This window comes from Sphaerodactylus townsendi, linkage group LG03 (genome assembly GCF_021028975.2).
Source record: "Sphaerodactylus townsendi isolate TG3544 linkage group LG03, MPM_Stown_v2.3, whole genome shotgun sequence".
Taxonomy (NCBI): domain Eukaryota; kingdom Metazoa; phylum Chordata; class Lepidosauria; order Squamata; family Sphaerodactylidae; genus Sphaerodactylus; species Sphaerodactylus townsendi.
Genome location: NC_059427.1, coordinates 145,950,919 through 145,965,567, shown reverse-complemented (window position 1 = coordinate 145,965,567; position 14,649 = coordinate 145,950,919). Strand labels below are relative to the sequence as shown.

Genomic DNA, 14,649 nt, shown 5'->3' with positions numbered 1-14,649 from the left:
CCCCCACCCCCCCCCCCCCCCACCCCCCCCCCCCCCCACCCCCCCCCCCCCCCACCCCCCCCCCCCCCCACCCCCCCCCCCCCCCACCCCCCCCCCCCCCCACCCCCCCCCCCCCCCACCCCCCCCCCCCCCCACCCCCCCCCCCCCCCACCCCCCCCCCCCCCCACCCCCCCCCCCCCCCACCCCCCCCCCCCCCCACCCCCCCCCCCCCCCACCCCCCCCCCCCCCCACCCCCCCCCCCCCCCACCCCCCCCCCCCCCCACCCCCCCCCCCCCCCACCCCCCCCCCCCCCCACCCCCCCCCCCCCCCACCCCCCCCCCCCCCCACCCCCCCCCCCCCCCACCCCCCCCCCCCCCCACCCCCCCCCCCCCCCACCCCCCCCCCCCCCCACCCCCCCCCCCCCCCACCCCCCCCCCCCCCCACCCCCCCCCCCCCCCACCCCCCCCCCCCCCCACCCCCCCCCCCCCCCACCCCCCCCCCCCCCCACCCCCCCCCCCCCCCACCCCCCCCCCCCCCCACCCCCCCCCCCCCCCACCCCCCCCCCCCCCCACCCCCCCCCCCCCCCACCCCCCCCCCCCCCCACCCCCCCCCCCCCCCACCCCCCCCCCCCCCCACCCCCCCCCCCCCCCACCCCCCCCCCCCCCCACCCCCCCCCCCCCCCACCCCCCCCCCCCCCCACCCCCCCCCCCCCCCACCCCCCCCCCCCCCCACCCCCCCCCCCCCCCACCCCCCCCCCCCCCCACCCCCCCCCCCCCCCACCCCCCCCCCCCCCCACCCCCCCCCCCCCCCACCCCCCCCCCCCCCCACCCCCCCCCCCCCCCACCCCCCCCCCCCCCCACCCCCCCCCCCCCCCACCCCCCCCCCCCCCCACCCCCCCCCCCCCCCACCCCCCCCCCCCCCCACCCCCCCCCCCCCCCACCCCCCCCCCCCCCCACCCCCCCCCCCCCCCACCCCCCCCCCCCCCCACCCCCCCCCCCCCCCACCCCCCCCCCCCCCCACCCCCCCCCCCCCCCACCCCCCCCCCCCCCCACCCCCCCCCCCCCCCACCCCCCCCCCCCCCCACCCCCCCCCCCCCCCACCCCCCCCCCCCCCCACCCCCCCCCCCCCCCACCCCCCCCCCCCCCCACCCCCCCCCCCCCCCACCCCCCCCCCCCCCCACCCCCCCCCCCCCCCACCCCCCCCCCCCCCCACCCCCCCCCCCCCCCACCCCCCCCCCCCCCCACCCCCCCCCCCCCCCACCCCCCCCCCCCCCCACCCCCCCCCCCCCCCACCCCCCCCCCCCCCCACCCCCCCCCCCCCCCACCCCCCCCCCCCCCCACCCCCCCCCCCCCCCACCCCCCCCCCCCCCCACCCCCCCCCCCCCCCACCCCCCCCCCCCCCCACCCCCCCCCCCCCCCACCCCCCCCCCCCCCCACCCCCCCCCCCCCCCACCCCCCCCCCCCCCCACCCCCCCCCCCCCCCACCCCCCCCCCCCCCCACCCCCCCCCCCCCCCACCCCCCCCCCCCCCCACCCCCCCCCCCCCCCACCCCCCCCCCCCCCCACCCCCCCCCCCCCCCACCCCCCCCCCCCCCCACCCCCCCCCCCCCCCACCCCCCCCCCCCCCCACCCCCCCCCCCCCCCACCCCCCCCCCCCCCCACCCCCCCCCCCCCCCACCCCCCCCCCCCCCCACCCCCCCCCCCCCCCACCCCCCCCCCCCCCCACCCCCCCCCCCCCCCACCCCCCCCCCCCCCCACCCCCCCCCCCCCCCACCCCCCCCCCCCCCCACCCCCCCCCCCCCCCACCCCCCCCCCCCCCCACCCCCCCCCCCCCCCACCCCCCCCCCCCCCCACCCCCCCCCCCCCCCACCCCCCCCCCCCCCCACCCCCCCCCCCCCCCACCCCCCCCCCCCCCCACCCCCCCCCCCCCCCACCCCCCCCCCCCCCCACCCCCCCCCCCCCCCACCCCCCCCCCCCCCCACCCCCCCCCCCCCCCACCCCCCCCCCCCCCCACCCCCCCCCCCCCCCACCCCCCCCCCCCCCCACCCCCCCCCCCCCCCACCCCCCCCCCCCCCCACCCCCCCCCCCCCCCACCCCCCCCCCCCCCCACCCCCCCCCCCCCCCACCCCCCCCCCCCCCCACCCCCCCCCCCCCCCACCCCCCCCCCCCCCCACCCCCCCCCCCCCCCACCCCCCCCCCCCCCCACCCCCCCCCCCCCCCACCCCCCCCCCCCCCCACCCCCCCCCCCCCCCACCCCCCCCCCCCCCCACCCCCCCCCCCCCCCACCCCCCCCCCCCCCCACCCCCCCCCCCCCCCACCCCCCCCCCCCCCCACCCCCCCCCCCCCCCACCCCCCCCCCCCCCCACCCCCCCCCCCCCCCACCCCCCCCCCCCCCCACCCCCCCCCCCCCCCACCCCCCCCCCCCCCCACCCCCCCCCCCCCCCACCCCCCCCCCCCCCCACCCCCCCCCCCCCCCACCCCCCCCCCCCCCCACCCCCCCCCCCCCCCACCCCCCCCCCCCCCCACCCCCCCCCCCCCCCACCCCCCCCCCCCCCCACCCCCCCCCCCCCCCACCCCCCCCCCCCCCCACCCCCCCCCCCCCCCACCCCCCCCCCCCCCCACCCCCCCCCCCCCCCACCCCCCCCCCCCCCCACCCCCCCCCCCCCCCACCCCCCCCCCCCCCCACCCCCCCCCCCCCCCACCCCCCCCCCCCCCCACCCCCCCCCCCCCCCACCCCCCCCCCCCCCCACCCCCCCCCCCCCCCACCCCCCCCCCCCCCCACCCCCCCCCCCCCCCACCCCCCCCCCCCCCCACCCCCCCCCCCCCCCACCCCCCCCCCCCCCCACCCCCCCCCCCCCCCACCCCCCCCCCCCCCCACCCCCCCCCCCCCCCACCCCCCCCCCCCCCCACCCCCCCCCCCCCCCACCCCCCCCCCCCCCCACCCCCCCCCCCCCCCACCCCCCCCCCCCCCCACCCCCCCCCCCCCCCACCCCCCCCCCCCCCCACCCCCCCCCCCCCCCACCCCCCCCCCCCCCCACCCCCCCCCCCCCCCACCCCCCCCCCCCCCCACCCCCCCCCCCCCCCACCCCCCCCCCCCCCCACCCCCCCCCCCCCCCACCCCCCCCCCCCCCCACCCCCCCCCCCCCCCACCCCCCCCCCCCCCCACCCCCCCCCCCCCCCACCCCCCCCCCCCCCCACCCCCCCCCCCCCCCACCCCCCCCCCCCCCCACCCCCCCCCCCCCCCACCCCCCCCCCCCCCCACCCCCCCCCCCCCCCACCCCCCCCCCCCCCCACCCCCCCCCCCCCCCACCCCCCCCCCCCCCCACCCCCCCCCCCCCCCACCCCCCCCCCCCCCCACCCCCCCCCCCCCCCACCCCCCCCCCCCCCCACCCCCCCCCCCCCCCACCCCCCCCCCCCCCCACCCCCCCCCCCCCCCACCCCCCCCCCCCCCCACCCCCCCCCCCCCCCACCCCCCCCCCCCCCCACCCCCCCCCCCCCCCACCCCCCCCCCCCCCCACCCCCCCCCCCCCCCACCCCCCCCCCCCCCCACCCCCCCCCCCCCCCACCCCCCCCCCCCCCCACCCCCCCCCCCCCCCACCCCCCCCCCCCCCCACCCCCCCCCCCCCCCACCCCCCCCCCCCCCCACCCCCCCCCCCCCCCACCCCCCCCCCCCCCCACCCCCCCCCCCCCCCACCCCCCCCCCCCCCCACCCCCCCCCCCCCCCACCCCCCCCCCCCCCCACCCCCCCCCCCCCCCACCCCCCCCCCCCCCCACCCCCCCCCCCCCCCACCCCCCCCCCCCCCCACCCCCCCCCCCCCCCACCCCCCCCCCCCCCCACCCCCCCCCCCCCCCACCCCCCCCCCCCCCCACCCCCCCCCCCCCCCACCCCCCCCCCCCCCCACCCCCCCCCCCCCCCACCCCCCCCCCCCCCCACCCCCCCCCCCCCCCACCCCCCCCCCCCCCCACCCCCCCCCCCCCCCACCCCCCCCCCCCCCCACCCCCCCCCCCCCCCACCCCCCCCCCCCCCCACCCCCCCCCCCCCCCACCCCCCCCCCCCCCCACCCCCCCCCCCCCCCACCCCCCCCCCCCCCCACCCCCCCCCCCCCCCACCCCCCCCCCCCCCCACCCCCCCCCCCCCCCACCCCCCCCCCCCCCCACCCCCCCCCCCCCCCACCCCCCCCCCCCCCCACCCCCCCCCCCCCCCACCCCCCCCCCCCCCCACCCCCCCCCCCCCCCACCCCCCCCCCCCCCCACCCCCCCCCCCCCCCACCCCCCCCCCCCCCCACCCCCCCCCCCCCCCACCCCCCCCCCCCCCCACCCCCCCCCCCCCCCACCCCCCCCCCCCCCCACCCCCCCCCCCCCCCACCCCCCCCCCCCCCCACCCCCCCCCCCCCCCACCCCCCCCCCCCCCCACCCCCCCCCCCCCCCACCCCCCCCCCCCCCCACCCCCCCCCCCCCCCACCCCCCCCCCCCCCCACCCCCCCCCCCCCCCACCCCCCCCCCCCCCCACCCCCCCCCCCCCCCACCCCCCCCCCCCCCCACCCCCCCCCCCCCCCACCCCCCCCCCCCCCCACCCCCCCCCCCCCCCACCCCCCCCCCCCCCCACCCCCCCCCCCCCCCACCCCCCCCCCCCCCCACCCCCCCCCCCCCCCACCCCCCCCCCCCCCCACCCCCCCCCCCCCCCACCCCCCCCCCCCCCCACCCCCCCCCCCCCCCACCCCCCCCCCCCCCCACCCCCCCCCCCCCCCACCCCCCCCCCCCCCCACCCCCCCCCCCCCCCACCCCCCCCCCCCCCCACCCCCCCCCCCCCCCACCCCCCCCCCCCCCCACCCCCCCCCCCCCCCACCCCCCCCCCCCCCCACCCCCCCCCCCCCCCACCCCCCCCCCCCCCCACCCCCCCCCCCCCCCACCCCCCCCCCCCCCCACCCCCCCCCCCCCCCACCCCCCCCCCCCCCCACCCCCCCCCCCCCCCACCCCCCCCCCCCCCCACCCCCCCCCCCCCCCACCCCCCCCCCCCCCCACCCCCCCCCCCCCCCACCCCCCCCCCCCCCCACCCCCCCCCCCCCCCACCCCCCCCCCCCCCCACCCCCCCCCCCCCCCACCCCCCCCCCCCCCCACCCCCCCCCCCCCCCACCCCCCCCCCCCCCCACCCCCCCCCCCCCCCACCCCCCCCCCCCCCCACCCCCCCCCCCCCCCACCCCCCCCCCCCCCCACCCCCCCCCCCCCCCACCCCCCCCCCCCCCCACCCCCCCCCCCCCCCACCCCCCCCCCCCCCCACCCCCCCCCCCCCCCACCCCCCCCCCCCCCCACCCCCCCCCCCCCCCACCCCCCCCCCCCCCCACCCCCCCCCCCCCCCACCCCCCCCCCCCCCCACCCCCCCCCCCCCCCACCCCCCCCCCCCCCCACCCCCCCCCCCCCCCACCCCCCCCCCCCCCCACCCCCCCCCCCCCCCACCCCCCCCCCCCCCCACCCCCCCCCCCCCCCACCCCCCCCCCCCCCCACCCCCCCCCCCCCCCACCCCCCCCCCCCCCCACCCCCCCCCCCCCCCACCCCCCCCCCCCCCCACCCCCCCCCCCCCCCACCCCCCCCCCCCCCCACCCCCCCCCCCCCCCACCCCCCCCCCCCCCCACCCCCCCCCCCCCCCACCCCCCCCCCCCCCCACCCCCCCCCCCCCCCACCCCCCCCCCCCCCCACCCCCCCCCCCCCCCACCCCCCCCCCCCCCCACCCCCCCCCCCCCCCACCCCCCCCCCCCCCCACCCCCCCCCCCCCCCACCCCCCCCCCCCCCCACCCCCCCCCCCCCCCACCCCCCCCCCCCCCCACCCCCCCCCCCCCCCACCCCCCCCCCCCCCCACCCCCCCCCCCCCCCACCCCCCCCCCCCCCCACCCCCCCCCCCCCCCACCCCCCCCCCCCCCCACCCCCCCCCCCCCCCACCCCCCCCCCCCCCCACCCCCCCCCCCCCCCACCCCCCCCCCCCCCCACCCCCCCCCCCCCCCACCCCCCCCCCCCCCCACCCCCCCCCCCCCCCACCCCCCCCCCCCCCCACCCCCCCCCCCCCCCACCCCCCCCCCCCCCCACCCCCCCCCCCCCCCACCCCCCCCCCCCCCCACCCCCCCCCCCCCCCACCCCCCCCCCCCCCCACCCCCCCCCCCCCCCACCCCCCCCCCCCCCCACCCCCCCCCCCCCCCACCCCCCCCCCCCCCCACCCCCCCCCCCCCCCACCCCCCCCCCCCCCCACCCCCCCCCCCCCCCACCCCCCCCCCCCCCCACCCCCCCCCCCCCCCACCCCCCCCCCCCCCCACCCCCCCCCCCCCCCACCCCCCCCCCCCCCCACCCCCCCCCCCCCCCACCCCCCCCCCCCCCCACCCCCCCCCCCCCCCACCCCCCCCCCCCCCCACCCCCCCCCCCCCCCACCCCCCCCCCCCCCCACCCCCCCCCCCCCCCACCCCCCCCCCCCCCCACCCCCCCCCCCCCCCACCCCCCCCCCCCCCCACCCCCCCCCCCCCCCACCCCCCCCCCCCCCCACCCCCCCCCCCCCCCACCCCCCCCCCCCCCCACCCCCCCCCCCCCCCACCCCCCCCCCCCCCCACCCCCCCCCCCCCCCACCCCCCCCCCCCCCCACCCCCCCCCCCCCCCACCCCCCCCCCCCCCCACCCCCCCCCCCCCCCACCCCCCCCCCCCCCCACCCCCCCCCCCCCCCACCCCCCCCCCCCCCCACCCCCCCCCCCCCCCACCCCCCCCCCCCCCCACCCCCCCCCCCCCCCACCCCCCCCCCCCCCCACCCCCCCCCCCCCCCACCCCCCCCCCCCCCCACCCCCCCCCCCCCCCACCCCCCCCCCCCCCCACCCCCCCCCCCCCCCACCCCCCCCCCCCCCCACCCCCCCCCCCCCCCACCCCCCCCCCCCCCCACCCCCCCCCCCCCCCACCCCCCCCCCCCCCCACCCCCCCCCCCCCCCACCCCCCCCCCCCCCCACCCCCCCCCCCCCCCACCCCCCCCCCCCCCCACCCCCCCCCCCCCCCACCCCCCCCCCCCCCCACCCCCCCCCCCCCCCACCCCCCCCCCCCCCCACCCCCCCCCCCCCCCACCCCCCCCCCCCCCCACCCCCCCCCCCCCCCACCCCCCCCCCCCCCCACCCCCCCCCCCCCCCACCCCCCCCCCCCCCCACCCCCCCCCCCCCCCACCCCCCCCCCCCCCCACCCCCCCCCCCCCCCACCCCCCCCCCCCCCCACCCCCCCCCCCCCCCACCCCCCCCCCCCCCCACCCCCCCCCCCCCCCACCCCCCCCCCCCCCCACCCCCCCCCCCCCCCACCCCCCCCCCCCCCCACCCCCCCCCCCCCCCACCCCCCCCCCCCCCCACCCCCCCCCCCCCCCACCCCCCCCCCCCCCCACCCCCCCCCCCCCCCACCCCCCCCCCCCCCCACCCCCCCCCCCCCCCACCCCCCCCCCCCCCCACCCCCCCCCCCCCCCACCCCCCCCCCCCCCCACCCCCCCCCCCCCCCACCCCCCCCCCCCCCCACCCCCCCCCCCCCCCACCCCCCCCCCCCCCCACCCCCCCCCCCCCCCACCCCCCCCCCCCCCCACCCCCCCCCCCCCCCACCCCCCCCCCCCCCCACCCCCCCCCCCCCCCACCCCCCCCCCCCCCCACCCCCCCCCCCCCCCACCCCCCCCCCCCCCCACCCCCCCCCCCCCCCACCCCCCCCCCCCCCCACCCCCCCCCCCCCCCACCCCCCCCCCCCCCCACCCCCCCCCCCCCCCACCCCCCCCCCCCCCCACCCCCCCCCCCCCCCACCCCCCCCCCCCCCCACCCCCCCCCCCCCCCACCCCCCCCCCCCCCCACCCCCCCCCCCCCCCACCCCCCCCCCCCCCCACCCCCCCCCCCCCCCACCCCCCCCCCCCCCCACCCCCCCCCCCCCCCACCCCCCCCCCCCCCCACCCCCCCCCCCCCCCACCCCCCCCCCCCCCCACCCCCCCCCCCCCCCACCCCCCCCCCCCCCCACCCCCCCCCCCCCCCACCCCCCCCCCCCCCCACCCCCCCCCCCCCCCACCCCCCCCCCCCCCCACCCCCCCCCCCCCCCACCCCCCCCCCCCCCCACCCCCCCCCCCCCCCACCCCCCCCCCCCCCCACCCCCCCCCCCCCCCACCCCCCCCCCCCCCCACCCCCCCCCCCCCCCACCCCCCCCCCCCCCCACCCCCCCCCCCCCCCACCCCCCCCCCCCCCCACCCCCCCCCCCCCCCACCCCCCCCCCCCCCCACCCCCCCCCCCCCCCACCCCCCCCCCCCCCCACCCCCCCCCCCCCCCACCCCCCCCCCCCCCCACCCCCCCCCCCCCCCACCCCCCCCCCCCCCCACCCCCCCCCCCCCCCACCCCCCCCCCCCCCCACCCCCCCCCCCCCCCACCCCCCCCCCCCCCCACCCCCCCCCCCCCCCACCCCCCCCCCCCCCCACCCCCCCCCCCCCCCACCCCCCCCCCCCCCCACCCCCCCCCCCCCCCACCCCCCCCCCCCCCCACCCCCCCCCCCCCCCACCCCCCCCCCCCCCCACCCCCCCCCCCCCCCACCCCCCCCCCCCCCCACCCCCCCCCCCCCCCACCCCCCCCCCCCCCCACCCCCCCCCCCCCCCACCCCCCCCCCCCCCCACCCCCCCCCCCCCCCACCCCCCCCCCCCCCCACCCCCCCCCCCCCCCACCCCCCCCCCCCCCCACCCCCCCCCCCCCCCACCCCCCCCCCCCCCCACCCCCCCCCCCCCCCACCCCCCCCCCCCCCCACCCCCCCCCCCCCCCACCCCCCCCCCCCCCCACCCCCCCCCCCCCCCACCCCCCCCCCCCCCCACCCCCCCCCCCCCCCACCCCCCCCCCCCCCCACCCCCCCCCCCCCCCACCCCCCCCCCCCCCCACCCCCCCCCCCCCCCACCCCCCCCCCCCCCCACCCCCCCCCCCCCCCACCCCCCCCCCCCCCCACCCCCCCCCCCCCCCACCCCCCCCCCCCCCCACCCCCCCCCCCCCCCACCCCCCCCCCCCCCCACCCCCCCCCCCCCCCACCCCCCCCCCCCCCCACCCCCCCCCCCCCCCACCCCCCCCCCCCCCCACCCCCCCCCCCCCCCACCCCCCCCCCCCCCCACCCCCCCCCCCCCCCACCCCCCCCCCCCCCCACCCCCCCCCCCCCCCACCCCCCCCCCCCCCCACCCCCCCCCCCCCCCACCCCCCCCCCCCCCCACCCCCCCCCCCCCCCACCCCCCCCCCCCCCCACCCCCCCCCCCCCCCACCCCCCCCCCCCCCCACCCCCCCCCCCCCCCACCCCCCCCCCCCCCCACCCCCCCCCCCCCCCACCCCCCCCCCCCCCCACCCCCCCCCCCCCCCACCCCCCCCCCCCCCCACCCCCCCCCCCCCCCACCCCCCCCCCCCCCCACCCCCCCCCCCCCCCACCCCCCCCCCCCCCCACCCCCCCCCCCCCCCACCCCCCCCCCCCCCCACCCCCCCCCCCCCCCACCCCCCCCCCCCCCCACCCCCCCCCCCCCCCACCCCCCCCCCCCCCCACCCCCCCCCCCCCCCACCCCCCCCCCCCCCCACCCCCCCCCCCCCCCACCCCCCCCCCCCCCCACCCCCCCCCCCCCCCACCCCCCCCCCCCCCCACCCCCCCCCCCCCCCACCCCCCCCCCCCCCAAACCCCCCCCCCCCCCAAACCCCCCCCCCCCCCCACCCCCCCCCCCCCCCACCCTCCCCCCCCCCGACCCCCCCCCCCCCCCCCCCCCCCCCCCCCCCCCCCCCCCCCCCCCCCACCCCCCCCCCCCCCCACCCCCCGCCCCCCAAAACCCCCCCCCCCCCCACCCCCCCCCCCCCCCAACCCCCCCCCCCCCCCCACCCCCCCCCCCCAACAACCCCCCCCCCCCCCCACCCCCCCCCCCCCCCCCCCCCCCCCCCCCCCCCCCCCCCCCCCCCCCAACCCCCCCCCCCCCCCCCCCCCCCCCCCCCCCACCCCCCCCCCATTTTTCGAAGAGCAGATTTGACGCGCGCCAGGGAGGAGGAAGAGTGGCAATTTCTGCGCAGCCGCGCAGTGGACGCTGGGGATGTGGGGAACGTCCTGGCTCCCCGCGTCTGAACAAGAGAAAACCCCGCGGCTAATGGTGAGTGGGGAGCGACCCAATGTGAACCTTTATCTCTCAGATTCCTCACACAAGGTTGCTTTAAACCAGGGGTCTGCAACCTGTGGCTCTCCAGATGTTCATGGACTATAAATCCCATCATCACCCCCCCGCCCCCCCACCCCCCCCCCCCCCCAACCCCCCCCCCCCCCACCCCCCCCCCCCCCCGACCGCCCCGCCCCCCCCCCCCCCCCCCCCCCACATGCAACCTGTGGCTCTCCAGATGTTCAGGAACTACAATTCCCATCAGCCCCTGTCAGCATGGCCAATTGGCCATGCTGGCAGGGGCTGATGGGAATTGTAGTTCCTGAACATCTGGAGAGCCGCAGGTTCCCTACCCCTGGACTAGGCCAAAGGTCACCCAGCTGGCATGTGTTGGACTGCACCAGCTAATCTAGTTCACCAGATAAGCCCCCACAGCTCAGGTGGCCGAGCGGGGAATCAAACCCTGTTCTCCAGATTAGAGTACACCTGTTCTTAACCACTACACCATGCTGCTACTCCTTCCAACAGAATGCCTCCTTTTTTATATACACAGAAAACTAGGAAGGAAAATTCCATTCTGTTGGAAGGAGTAGCAGCATGTTGTAGTGGTTAAGAACAGGTGTGCTCTAATCTGGAGAACAGGGTTTGATTCCCCGCTCTGCCACTTGAGCTGTGGGGGCTTATCTGGTGAACTGGAATTGGCCATGCTGGCAGGGGCTGAAATGGAATTGGCCATGCTGGCAGGGGCTGATGGGAATTGTAGTCCATAACATCTGGAGTGCCAAAGGTTCGCCACCACGGGGCCCTGAGCTGAGGTTATACCACCTTGAGGAGAACCAGTCCTTCAGCTTCTTCACGGAGAATATTTTAGGTGTGCTTGGAGCCTCCGGGCCTTTGCTGATCCATCTCCTCCATTTGCACTCTCTCTTGTGCTCCCTGCCTGCAGCTCCTGGAGCTGGAGTCCCTTCCCAAAGACGTCACTCGCTCTGCCTACACTCAGCGCATCCTGGAGATAGTCAGCAACATCCGCAAGCAGAAGGAGGAGATCACCAAGGTAAAAAAATATTAATAAATTCCCCCTGGGAGGGGGCTCTCTTTCAAGGTGGGCCTGGGCGTCAAGCTTTCTCTGCACGCTCACGCCGCCAGCAAGGAAACCCTGAGATGTCTTCTGGCTCTTGTGTTTCCAAGCGAGTCCAGCCTGGTGCGCAGTGCAGGAAATTCACAACTACCTTCCCCTCCACCCCAACAGAGACCCCTGCTCTATTCCCAGAGGAAGGCAAAACCCCTCCAGGATCCCAGGGTCAATCTGGCCTGGAGGAACATTCCTTCCTGACCCCCAAGTGGTGATCTGGGTGTTCCAAGAAAGGGCCAGGAGAGCAATGGCTCACCCCTTCCTGTCATTATCTACCCGAGTTCGCAGAGTCTCGCGGAAGGTGTCTGTTGCTGGACTGTACGGCATCAGAGTGCTGGGGCTGGGAGGAATCGAACGCTCAAATGCTTCCCTCGCTTCCCATGGAAAACACAAAGGCCGTGCCTGCACACTACGCCGGCACATTAGCTCAGCATCCAGCCCCTTTGTTCGCTTTCTTCATTGTCCCGTCTGTATGGGGTAAAGCAGTTGCAAATGAAAACACCCGAAGCTACCTGTTGCTAAACCAGACCCCGGGGCTAACAGGGGCAGTCTTGCGTACTTAGACAGACTGTGGATCTCCAAGGTCTCTTCCACATCACCTCCTGGATGGTCCTTTCCACTGGCCACCAGCTTGCCTGCTGTTGTTGGACCTCCAGAGGAACTGGTTGGCCCTGGGGAGAAAAGGATACTGGACTAGGTGGACCCGCATTCCGTAGGTCTCTCCCCACATTGCCCTTGTAGGTCCCGCCGTCCTTTGGAGGGGAACCTTCTGGAAACCCCTGACCTGAAACTATCTGGCTGGCCTCGACAAGGGCCAGGGCCTTCTCAGTCCTGGCCCCTACCTGGTGGAATATGCTCCCGGCTGAGATCAGGGCCCTGCGGGACTTTAGTACTTTCCGCAGGGCATGCAAAATGGAGCTATTCCGCTGGGCCTTCCCTGATGGCCAGCCGGACTAACATCTGCTTTTTGGCCTCCCGGGGAGAGGGACATATTAAATTTGTACGTCGCCATCTGGAGTTAGATTTTTTTAGCTATGACTGTTAATTGTTTCAATATATTTATTATGATTTTATTGTGATTGTTTTTAAAACGTTGCTTCCCTGAGCCCCTTGGGGAAAGGGCGGGGTAAGAATCTAAAAATAAATAAATATATAAAATTACTCTGATCGAGCTGAGCATTTTTGATGTTTTTTTTTATCAGGGGAAGAAGGCCTCAGCCTCTAGGCCAGTGATGGCGAACCTTTTTGAGACCGAGTGCATTTCAGCTTTACAACCCAAAACCCGCTTATTTATATAAAGAAGTGCCATGCAAACGGCAATTTAACCCAACCCTGAATACTGAGGTTTTAGTTTAGAAAAACGGTTGGCTCCGAGGCATGCGTTACTCGGGAATAAGCTTGGTGGTAGTCGGTGGCTTTGCTTTGAAGCAACCGTGCAACTCTTCGAACGGGTGAATCACAACCTTAGGAGGGTTTACTCAGAAGCAAGCCCCATTGCCAGCAACTGAGTTTACTCTCGAGTAAAGAAATCACACTTTGGTTCTTCCCATGAGAAATCAGGGGACAACAGTTACTTTTACATGGCGCACTCTGTAAGCACGTGCTGCACAGAGGGAGGCTCTGATTAACCACCCTCGGCACCTGTGCCATAGGTTCGCCACCACTGCTCTAGGCCCTGTTGCTGGACCTCCAGAGAAACTGGCGGGCCACTGTGCGAGACGGGATACTGGACTGGGTGGACCACTGATCTCTTCTAGCAGGGCTGTTCCCATGTTCTCCATTTGTTTAGCTTTACGTTCCATGTATTTTCTGTGCCCTCTCAAGATCCTGTCTGACACCAAGGAACTCCAGAAGGAAATCAACAGCCTAACCGGCAAACTAGACCGGACTTTCGCTGTTACCGACGAACTGATTTTTAAGGTGGGCGTCGGGATACTAGCTGCTGGGGTGGGGAGCGTCCGGTGCTGCCATTGGCTCCCTTTCCCACCCGTTCTTCCCGTGTTTCTTCTGCAGGATGCCAAACGAGATGAGGCCGTGAGGAAAGCATACAAGTACTTGGCTGCCTTGCACGAGGTAAGAGGCTTCATTAGCAGGAGGTTGCCAACTCTGGATTGGAAAATTCCTGGAGGTTTGAGGGCTGGAGCCTAAGGGAGCAGGAGTTGTGGGGGGAGTCGGCCTCATCAAAAGTATAATGCCACAGAATCTGCCCCCCAAACCAGCCTGTTTTCCCAGGGGAAATGATTGCTGCGGTCTGGAGATCACTAATTCTAGATCTCCAGGCATCCCCTGGTGGTTGGCAACTTATTTCCACAGGCAGCGATGTGTTGCTGGGTTGGGCGTGCGTGTTTTCATCCCGAATGCCTTTCCCCACTGACATGGCCGCCTCTCCTTTTTCTCCAGAGCTGCAGTCAGCTGATCCAAACAATTGAGGACACGGGCACCATCTTAAGGGAAATTCGGGACCTAGAGGAGCAGGTAAGGCCAATCTGCGTGGGAGTCTGTGACTGGCAGTCAGGGCCAGTTTCGGGTTTTGTGGGGGCATGGGAAGGGGGTTTGCCCGGCCCCCTCCCCTCCTCTGCCCGTTCCCAGGTCCTGCTCACACTTTCATTCCCTCCCACCCATCTGCACACCAGCCTCTGCGTCTTCCCCCTCACTGTTTGCAAGGACATTCACTGCCCACAGTGATCGGCACCACCCGCATCTCTTTCCTTGGTGGCGGAGCTGGGAAGCGTGCAGGGACTGTGGGGGGTGGGGGGTAGTGCTAGCAAGGAGCACGGCAGAAGTGGGGCCCCTCAGAAGCCCTGGGCCCTGGCAGCTGCTCCACCTCAAGAGCATGCCGAGTTCAATCTGTTTGAGACCCCGGGGCAGAATTCACATCGGATGCACTGGTTTGGGGCCTGCAGCCCTCTTCATAGTATCCCGTCCTGTGATTTGATGGCAAAATCACACACACACCCACACACCCAAAAGTACAAATCACACTTGCCACTAAATGTCAACAAGAAAAAAAAACACCTGTATTATATATGGTAGAAAATTTCCAATAAAAACTATGTAAAAGCATAAACGCCATCTCCCAGGAAGAAAACAGTGTGTGTGAACATTTGTGGAGTTGTTGCTGTTCTCTTGTATGTTTCTCACTGGAAATTCTGACTTTGTGGGGGTTTTTTCCCCTTGTTTCAAGGACCTTGTCTCTTTTTTCTTTTCTGGGGCTCCTCATAGCAGAGTCGGAATCCAAGGGGTGGTGGGTGGAAAGGGGGCTTGGCTTCACTATCTTCTGGTTTGACTCTGAACTGGGTCTGGAGGAAAAGCTAGTATAGGCTGGCTCTTAGCTTTATAGCCAGGCATACATCTCTTCCTAGACTTCTGTCATGGGAAACCCAAACGATGGCCCCTTCCGCACACGCAAAATAATGC

General features: G+C 80.7%; 1 protein-coding gene across 1 annotated transcript in view; it reads left to right on the top strand.

Moving 5' to 3' along the window:
- Positions 1 to 11,001: 11,001 nt before the first annotated feature.
- CCDC22 (coiled-coil domain containing 22) overlaps positions 11,002 to 14,649 on the top strand; it is a gene marked incomplete at its 5' end in the record, with an annotated part of 6,038 nt that continues 2,390 nt past the window's right edge. The window contains 4 exon segments of the mRNA XM_048492278.1: positions 11,002 to 11,154; positions 13,057 to 13,152; positions 13,246 to 13,305; positions 13,633 to 13,707. Of these exon segments, the coding sequence (XP_048348235.1) occupies positions 11,002 to 11,154; positions 13,057 to 13,152; positions 13,246 to 13,305; positions 13,633 to 13,707 (384 nt within the window).